General features: G+C 35.6%; 1 protein-coding gene and 1 pseudogene across 3 annotated transcripts; one reads left to right on the top strand and one right to left on the bottom strand.

Moving 5' to 3' along the window:
- The first annotated feature begins 372 nt into the window (after positions 1 to 372).
- On the top strand, positions 373 to 4,047 carry LOC143607593 (cytochrome P450 87A3-like; annotated as a pseudogene). Its single transcript, XR_013148998.1, has 9 exons — positions 373 to 678; positions 1,878 to 2,199; positions 2,295 to 2,444; positions 2,725 to 2,976; positions 3,052 to 3,138; positions 3,256 to 3,334; positions 3,430 to 3,536; positions 3,721 to 3,848; positions 3,927 to 4,047. The product of XR_013148998.1 is annotated as a cytochrome P450 87A3-like (transcript).
- Positions 4,048 to 4,398: 351 nt separating this feature from the next.
- LOC143607595 (replication factor C subunit 2) lies at positions 4,399 to 9,660 on the bottom strand. Of its 2 annotated transcripts, XM_077082981.1 has the most exons (8): positions 9,466 to 9,658; positions 7,764 to 7,789; positions 6,477 to 6,583; positions 6,284 to 6,385; positions 5,997 to 6,192; positions 5,754 to 5,882; positions 4,585 to 4,779; positions 4,399 to 4,521 (listed from the first exon to the last, which is right to left on the bottom strand). In XM_077082981.1, exons 1-8 carry the CDS (start codon positions 9,599 to 9,601, stop codon positions 4,414 to 4,416), a joined length of 999 nt encoding a protein of 332 aa, XP_076939096.1. In that variant the 5' UTR covers positions 9,602 to 9,658; the 3' UTR covers positions 4,399 to 4,413. The 2 variants fall into 2 exon arrangements, with proteins under 2 accessions (XP_076939096.1, XP_076939097.1); XM_077082982.1 differs by lacking the exon at positions 7,764 to 7,789 and having other exon boundaries at positions 9,440 to 9,660.
- Positions 9,661 to 9,685: the final 25 nt, after the last annotated feature.

Below are 9,685 nucleotides of genomic sequence, written 5' to 3'. Positions count from 1 at the left end.
CTCGGCTCGGTTTGTCAATGCCAGAGTGCCCTACTGATCAGGAGCATGGTCATTCCCCTGATGAGTCCATGTCAAGTCCTCGTTCTCGCAGAACCTATGACGCCACACGGCGCTCACAGACAAATTAAAATATCCGTTGACAAAAAAAAAGATGGTCTAACAGACAAAAGATGATGAACATATTCATTCTTTTATATCTCCAACTACTTGTACAGCTTTCTGATAACTCATAATAACTATACAAAAAAAACTAAATAAACCAACATTATAAACTTATAATATACCACTTCTATTTAAATAGTTCCAACTTCTATCATGTCTATATAAATACTTCTTCTCATGTTAACTCAATACACATTCCACCATTTGCTCCTCTCTCTCATATTTCTTTCCCAACTCTGCCTCCTTAACTCTCCCTTCTCCTTCCGCCACGTGCACACTTCTCATTCGCTTAAATAGTTTATTCACACCAACTAAATATGTGGCATGTGAGCCTGTACATTGCAGCCACAATCATGGTAACCATCACACATTGGTTGTACAGGTGGCAATATCCTAAATGCAATGGAAACCTGCCCCCTGGTTCAATGGGCTGGCCATTATAGGTGAAACTATGCAGTTTTTTGCACCTAACTCAACTTGGGACACACCTCCCTTTATCAAACAAAGAATGAAAAGGTACTTATGGTGGTTATTGTTTTTTATTAGTTGTTATATATAACAAGTTGGAGCGGGAACTCAGTCGGTATTGGTTTGGTTCGTTATGGTACCATTCACTATAGTAAATTATGTGTGTGACATGTCTACTTTAGCATTTCAAGAATACTGAAGTTTCGTGTTTTGTGGTCAAAGTTGAAAGGTGAAAAGTAGTGGCACAAGTAGTAAGGAGGGCAGCTGCCTCCCTAAAAATATATTTTTAGTGTTATATGTACCCAAAAATCACGATCGCCTCATGAAAAAGAAATCTTGCGTCTGCCACTGGTGAAAAGTCTTGACGTGTAAAAGTTTGGTTGCTAAAGTTGAAAGTCTAAAACTTTTCATGTTGCCTTTTAATATATATGAAAGTTTGGAGGGCAAAGTTGGAACTTGGAAGTCTAAAATTTGCCTTTTGATATATATAAAAGTTTGGTGCCCAAAGTTGAAAATCTAAAAGTTTTGTGTCCAAAGTTGAATGATGAAAAGTTATGATGTGTAAATGTTTTGGTGGCCAAAGTTGAAAGTCTAAAACTTTTCATGTAGCCTTTTAATATATATATAAAAGTTTGGTGGTCAAATGTGAAAGTCTAAAAGTTGCCTTTTGATATATATAATAGTTTGGTGCCCAAAGTTGAAAATCTAAAAGTTTTGTGTCCAAAGTTGAAAGGTGAAAAGTCTTGATGTTTAAATGTTTGGTGGCCAAATTTGAAAGTCTAAAGCTTTTCATGTTACCTTTTAATATATATAAAAGTTTGGTGGTCAAAGTTGAAAGTCTAAAAGTTGTCTTTGTAATATATATAAAAGTTTGGTGCTTGAAGTTGAAACTCTAAAAGTTTTGTGGTCAAAGTTGAAAGGTGAAAAGTTTTTGACGTTTGGTGGCCAAAGTTGTAAGTCTAAAACTTTTCATGTTGCCTTTAAATATATATATATATAAAAGTTTGGTGGTCAAAGTTGAAACTCTAAAAGTTGCCTTTTTAATATATATAAAAGTTTGGTGCTTGAAGTTGAAAGTCTAAAAGTTTTGTGGCCAAAGAAAAGTCTTGATGTGTAAAGTATAAAACTTTGGTGGCCAAAGTTGAAAAACTAAAACTTCTCAATTCGTCTTTTAACATATATACAAAATGTTATATGATCCTATACATCCTAATAATCATATTCTAACACAAACTGTTGAATTTCAGATACGGGTCGGTGTTTAAAACCAGTTTAGTGGGGAGGCCCGTTGTCGTCTCAACTGATTCGGATTTGAATTATATGATATTTCAACAAGAGGGCCAGTTGTTTCAAAGTTGGTATCCAGACAGTTTTACAGAAGTGTTTGGAAGACAAAATGTTGGATCTTTGCATGGGTATATGTACAAGTATCTCAAGAATATGGTGTTATGTTTATTCGGGCCCGAAAGCCTTAAAAAGATGCTTCATGAAGTGGAACATGTGGCAACAAGAACTTTAGAGAAATGGGCTGGTATGGAATCAGTTGAGTTGTAGGAAGCAACTGCAAATGTAAGCCAGTTATTCAGTTAATGATAACTTGTATAAAAATCTTGAGTTTTTATTTTTTAATTTTTTTATTTATTTATCTCATTTTTTTTTTGCAGATGATATTTGATTTAACTGCAAAAAAGTTGATAAGTTATGATCTGGAGAAGTCGTCTGAGAATCTGAGGGAGAATTTTGTAGCTTTTATACAAGGACTAATATCGTTTCCTTTAGATATTCCTGGAACAGCTTACCATAAGTGTCTACAGGTACGAAAAAATAAACGGGCCGGGCCGGGTGGGTGACGGGCTGAAATGGATTTGGGTCGAAACTTCAAAACAGATTGGGTCGACCCACTAACACTTTCAAAAGTAATAATAATAATAATTTTTTTTCGAACTGAGTAATAATAACAATAATAATAATAATAGACTTCTGGCCCGTTTGACTTGTTCCCCTTTTGGCGTTTTTAATAGGCCCGTTTGACTATTGCGATGAAAGTCAGCTCAAGTTAACTTATTGTGGTTTAATTTTGTTTAACTTAATCAGGGAAGAAAGAAGGCCATGGCAATGCTGAAAAACATGCTTAAAGAAAGACGGGCCAATCCTCGAAAACTCAAAAGTGATTTCTTTGACTACGTACTTGAAGAACTGGACCGTGGTAATTCAATCCTTACAGAAGCAATAGCACTAGACTTAATGTTTGTACTATTGTTTGCAAGCTTTGAAACAACTTCATTAGCCATAACAGTAGCTGTCAAGCTTCTAAAAGACAATCCACGCGTGCTGCAAGAATTAACGGTTAGTGTAATCCTTTTAGTTCAAATTAAATAATGAATTAGTTAATGACATGATCTCGCTATTGTAAACAGGAAGAGCAAGAAAAATATAATAAGAAACCGGGAAAATAAAGAGTCTGGACTTACATGGAAAGAATATAAGTCGATGACATTCACGTTTCAGGTGTGTTTAATAATCAATATTTTATTTTTAAAGTTGTCAGTAAAGCAGATACTATTGGTTGGTATAAAGATGTTACAGACTTGCTAAAAGCCTAAAACCAATTAATTAATGTTGCAGCTTATTAATGAAACGGTCCGTTTGGCTAACATAGTTCCCGGAGTGTTCAGAAAGGCACTAAAAGATATCAAATTCAAAGGTAAGCGTAAGATTCGTTTTATTTAATTAACTAATAACTACCTAAATAATGAAAGTTTGTGAGTGTATTTTGATATGGATGTCGGAATTTTGCAGACTATACGATACCAGCTGGCTGGGCGGTAATGGTATGTCCCCCGGCCGTCCATTTAAATCCTGACAATTATAAGAATCCATTAGAATTCAATCCATGGAGATGGGAGGTAAGCTACTTGTAACCTCGGGCCTGGCTCAATGGGCTCCGGTTCATCCAAGGTCGGCCCTCTTCTATAACGGGCCGACATGGAATATCCAAAAGCTTATTGAACCAGGCCCGACATGAGCCTACATATGAAAAAGTTATAAGATCATAAGATCGAACTTACGAGTTTTACTCGTTTTAAACAGAGGATGGACCAGAAAGGCGGGTCGAAGAATTTCATGGGTTTCGGTGGTGGAATGCGATTTTGTGTTGGAACAGATTTTACTAAAGTCCAGATGGCAGTGTTTCTTCACTGCTTGGTTACCAAAAATAGGTAAAAAAGGAAATTAATTCTATATGTATGTGCATATATGTAGAAAGATAGTAAAATATATCGCTCCAGAATTGACAGGTGGCAAACCGTGAGAGGAGGAGAAATCGTACGAACACCGGGTTTACAGTTTCCAAATGGCTTTCATGTTAAGATCGGTGAAAACAAACAGAATAATCCCACAATAGTATCAAGAAATTAAACCAAATTGTAGGGCTCTTGAATAACTTTGTTCAGGATCATGTAAAGCTTCATTCTTTTCAAGTGCCTCAATAATAGAAAACCTTAGAAAGTCCAGCAAGACGAAACACGCTTTCCACATACGCCAAAAGAACGAGGCTCGAATCCTAAAATTGATTGAAATTTTAATTTTCCTTGTTAACTTGCTTTATTCATCATTTCATCAAACATTCCAACACCAAGGTCAAAATAAAGATCAAGAAACAAAGATACCTCCACATTAAGAGCCATGTGAAATTGGCAACGACTGTCGTTAAAACAAACAAACGAAATTAAAATATCCCACATAACCGCACGCTTCATATAGTTATACAATATCTAAAGTTTATCATGCCTTGGCTGTGAGACAAGCAAGTGAGAACTTAGAAAGCAGACCACATAGTTGAAGATACGAGCCGACTCCATCACATATTCTCATATGAGCAAATCCTGTTTCCTGTAAACAAACAAGTTTCAGATCATGTGTATTCTTATTTTGTATTATTATTATTATCGTTACCTTCATGAATTCCAGTTTGAGATACTCTGCCATGTCATAGTTCTTTATGATTCTGAAAAGGGTTGTGATGATATCAGTTGGAGAGTAGCCCAGATCATACAGTTGCTTTAGACCCGAACAAGCATCGTCAAACCTTCCCTCGATTACATTGCGAACCATGTTTTTCACGTGCAAGGGATGAGGCTGGTCACACACCTGAAAACCCAATCAAGCAATATGGTTTTGTCACATGAAGTTACACCCGGAAAACGGATGAGTCGGGTTGGGTCAGAATGGGTTCGGATCAGGATGGGCTGATTTGAAAAATATTAATCCACATAAAACCTAGACTAAATGAAACTGCTACTTTTGTAAACATGATTATACACCTAGATAGATAATCAATTCAAGGTTGAATTTAATCTAATCTTTTACAGATAGCCGAACACTTAAATTAAACTGGTACACTAAATTTATTAAAAAAAAGATCATATATTTACAGGTTGATATACACAACCATTAGAAAATTCCCATAAATTGTCCTCGACTGTTTTAAACACACAAAGTTAAATCAGATGTGGCTAGTTAAAACAGAGAGCATGCAGTTTTACTCGATTCAAGTCAAATTTAATGAGAATTGCTAACACATACATTGTGTAGTCTGTTTGGTTCAAGAAACGTCATACAAGGATCATACATCATGAATCAGACCACAACTTCATAATGACTGTTTTAATCTGTTTGCTTAACATTTACTATGAAACAAAATCAAAAGTCACCAAAATATAACTAATTTTCAGAACAATTACGTATGAATGTGCCAGGCCTACACTAAATGCAATTTATCAGATGTGGCAAAATAGTAATTTTGACCAATTACTTATGAATGTGCTGGCTCAGGATATACTTTTATCAGTAACAAGTCAAGCAGGTAGAATTGAAAAATTGCCCAAAATGTGTTTTAATAATGCATATAATATCCTAAATCATTTTATTAAATAATTATCAAAAAAAATATAATTTTCTGTATTGAACTTTTTGACAAATGACAAGCTAGTTTATTTATTAAAAAAATTGAACGAAGACTTTTTCAGGTCAACGCAACCCACCAAACACCCACCAGGCCCATTTTGCAACATCTACAGTCTGCAATTGAGTAAAATTTCAAATGACATGTAAGACTTTGTTACCTTGAAAACATTTTCTTGGTTGACAAATCGAAATCCAGCAAATGTGGCTTGTAAATTATTCAGCGCTTGTCGCATATCACCGTCAGCAGTAAAAATAATCGCTTCAAGCCCTTCTGGGACATAAGGCACCTACATCAGTTATAAAGCATTAACCAATTATGTATCTATGAAAGTTATAATATAAACTATTAAACAAAACAAATTACATTTTCCACATCAATATGACAAAACTATTAAAATTACCTTTTCAGCATCGGCCACAATTTTGAGACGGCCAAGAATCTCATCATCAGATAACCTAGAAAATCGTACGAGTGCACACCGACTCTGAATGGGTTCAATAATTTTTGAAGATGTGTTGCATGCAAGGGCAAAACGAGTAGAGTTGGAATATATTTCCATTGTTCTCCTTAATGCTTGTTGTGCTCCAGATGTCATGCTAAATTACATATTTGCATTCCATTATAGAAGGCATAAGAAAATAATATAATCGGATATTACACAAAGAAAAAAAGATGGTTATTGGTCACCTGTCAGCTTCATCCAAAATAATTACTTTGTGCCTTCCAGCGGGTAATGTAACTTTCATTTGTGCAAACATCTTGATTTTGTTTCTCACAACATCGATGCCTCTGGTAGGTAAAGAGCAAAGAATAATTAGCTTCCAATATAGAGTCACAAATTGAAAAATTTAAGACGAACTACAGTTTGCAATCTGCAGACCTGTCATCTGATGCATTTAGCTCTAAAACAGCCTCCTTGTAAGTTGGTCCAAGCAGTTCATGTGCGAGAGCTAATATGCTTGTAGTCTTACCAGTTCCAGGTGGACCCTGAAAATGAGAAGAGAGAAAAACAAATATATTACTTAATACAGACAGACAACTTTGCATGTGTCTGCTTCAACATAATGTATAGATCATTAGACATCAAATCTTTAACTTAATGCTAGAGAAAAGTCAAAAACTCATCAGAAAAGCCAACCAAAACATACTTTACTCTTCCTGAGTCCCGGAAAGAACTTAGAAAGATTCCAAAAACAAATCTTAAACAATGACTAGAATCTGAAGATAATTTCTTAAACCCTAAACATAGATCGTTATAAATTCTGGTGTATCACATATGATTTAAACATATACATTCATGTCAAGAAAATCTCAAAGAAGCAAGATTTTCTTTGTTTGTCCACAATGCCACCTGAGACAATAATTGAACCGAATGTTCGACAAACTGTTCGGCAGGAAGTCCGTGTCTGTTCGTTTGTTTAACAAATGAATGAACACGAACAAGATATTATGTTTGATTAGCCACATGAACAAACACAAACAGAGGCCATGCCCGTTCAATTGTGTTCATGAAAGTTTGATGATTCGTTTACGTCCATTTATGCTCGTTAATATTTGTTCATTAAAGATTTTTTTTACATTTTTAATGACTTTTCTAATCTTATGATATAGATTTAGCATATTATAAACTATAAAACAAAAATGTATAAGACTATTATGAGATTAACTAATATGTAAATTAACATATGAATATGAATGTTAACAAAAACACCAACACAAACTTGGTAGCCCGACCGAACCGTTTGACACTGACCATTCCCGGTTAGCCAAATCAAATAAAACATTGTTTGTCTTCATTTGTGCTCATCCGTTTGCATTCATGAACCATTCACAAACTGTACTTCCTTATTGAACAAACACAAACAAGAAATTTCCTTCGGTTAGGTGTCGTGAACCATTCGATCGTCATTAAAAGCTTAACGACAAACACGAATAGCATCTTGTTCTGTTCCGTTCCAGCAGTAGCTAACAATTTACCTCAACTACCTCAAAATCACATGGGTCTAATAAAACTTCCAACTTTAACTCAAAAAAACCACACATAAAAAATTACAAACAAAAAATCCCACTGGTGCATTTCATCGAACATCTCATATGCACAACCAAAACTCAACCAATCAACACAAAATTAACCATATTTAACACAAAACCACGGTTGTTCACTTACAGCTAATATCAGATTGGGCATGTTAACTCAAAAAAGATAACAAAATAAAAAATATAAAAAAAACCATTGGCACATTTCATCAAACACCTCATATTCACAACCAAAAACCAACCAATTAAGACAAAATTAACCAACTTTAACATAAAACGAGGGTTGTTTACTTGCAGCTAATATCAAAATTTATAATGGGCATGTTACCATTTGCTTGTCGATAAAAGCTTAACGAACAAACAAAAAACAAGGTCTTGTTCGATTCGATTTGTTTACAGCCCTAGCGGTTTACTCAACTTCCTCAAATCACATGGGCCTAATAAAACCTTCAACTTTAACTCAAAAACACCACAACATTTAAAAAACAAACAAAAAAACCCACTGGCACATTTCATTGAACACCTCATATGCATAACCAAAAGTCAACCAATCAATCAATCAATCATGCCCAGTAAAATCCCACCGACAGCAAAGCTATAAGTAGGGTCTGGGGAGGGTGGGATGTAGGCACACCGTACCTCTATCCAAAGGAATAAAGAGGTGGCTTCCAGAGAGACCCTCGGCTCTAAGCACATGTGTATGAAGCAAAATAAAGGAAATCAAAGTTTAACAGTTATATAAAAACTACTACTAATTATAATAATATTAATAATAAGATCACAGTTTAACAGCTATATAAAAGCTAATAATAATTATAATAATAATAATAATATATGTAAGGGAAATACCATTATGGTATGTGGCCTAAATAAGTTAAGTCTAAGCCCTAAGGTATTCAATTCTCTCTAAAAATCCTTAACTTTAATTCTACTTCTCCACGAATTCCTATCCTCAACCATGTCCTCGGAGAGGTTTAGGTCTATCAAATCATGCCTAATCCTCTCATCCCAAGTCAATTTCGGTCGTCCTCTACCCCTCCTCCCCTCTATAGTAATGTTTTCTACGGATCTAACAGGATTCGTCGTCTGTCTTCTCTTTACATGTCCAAACCATCTCAATCTCCACTCTCTTATCTTGTCTGCTATGTTCGCCACCCCTAATCTCTCGCGAAACACAACGTTTCTTATTCGGTCTAGCCTTGTGTGCCCACACATCCAACGTAGCATTCTCATTTCTGCTACCTCCATCTTCCGCACTTGTGCCTTCTTGATGGCCCAACAATCTGTTCCATATAGCATTGCAGGTCTAACTGCCACCCTATAGAATTTTCCCTTTAGTTTAGTCGGGAAACTCTTGTCGCACAATATACCTGTGGCTGCTTTCCATCTACACCATCCTACCTGAACTCGGTGGGTCACATCACTGTCTAATTCCCCATCGCTCTGTACAAAATATCCTAAATACTTGAACTTCGTTACCTGCGGGACCACCTGCCCTTCAATTGTGATCTGTGTGTCTTCATTGTCGTTTATCCCACCAAAATCACAGTGGAGGTACTCCGTCTTAGATCGGCTAATCTTTATAACCAAAAGTCAACCAATCAACACAAAATTAACCAACTTTAACACAAAACCAGGGTTGTTCACTTGCAGCAAGTGTCAGATTAGGCATGCTAACTCAAAAAAAAAAAAATTAAATCCACTGGCGCATTTCGTCGAACACCTCATATGCACAACCAAAAACCACCCAATTACCACAAAATTAACCAACTTTAACACAAAATAAAATCAGGTTTCTTTACTTACAGCTAGTATCAAATTAGGCATGTTACCATCTCGAGCAATTACTTGGAGTCTTGAGACTGCATCTGCGTTTCCAACAATATCTTTAACCTTCGTTGGTCTGAACTTCTCAACCCATGGGATCTCATAGCCGTGGTTGGATACTGATGATGAAGAAGAAGCCATTGTGATTTGCTATCGCCGGTGAGAACTGGTCTAGTGCTGTGAGTGTGATGAAACCCTAGATGTTTTGGAGGGAAAATTGGGATG

This window comes from Bidens hawaiensis, unplaced genomic scaffold (assembly GCF_021521415.1).
Source record: "Bidens hawaiensis isolate Kalapana, Puna unplaced genomic scaffold, B.hawaiensis_p1.1 tig00083915_1, whole genome shotgun sequence".
Lineage (NCBI taxonomy): Eukaryota > Viridiplantae > Streptophyta > Magnoliopsida > Asterales > Asteraceae > Bidens > Bidens hawaiensis.
The sequence above is the reverse complement of the archived record's forward strand: the minus strand, read 5'-3'. Positions and strand labels throughout refer to the sequence as shown.

Coding starts and splice junctions, on each gene's coding strand:
- LOC143607595 (XM_077082982.1), bottom strand. CDS start 9,601: ATGGCTTCTTCTTCATCATCAGTATCCAACCACGGCTATGAGATCCCA. Junction 6,386..6,476: donor CTAAATGCATCAGATGACAG/GTCTGCAGATTG, acceptor TTTACCTACCAG/AGGCATCGATGTTGTGAGAA. Junction 6,193..6,283: donor ATTTTGGATGAAGCTGACAG/GTGACCAATAAC, acceptor TATGTAATTTAG/CATGACATCTGGAGCACAAC.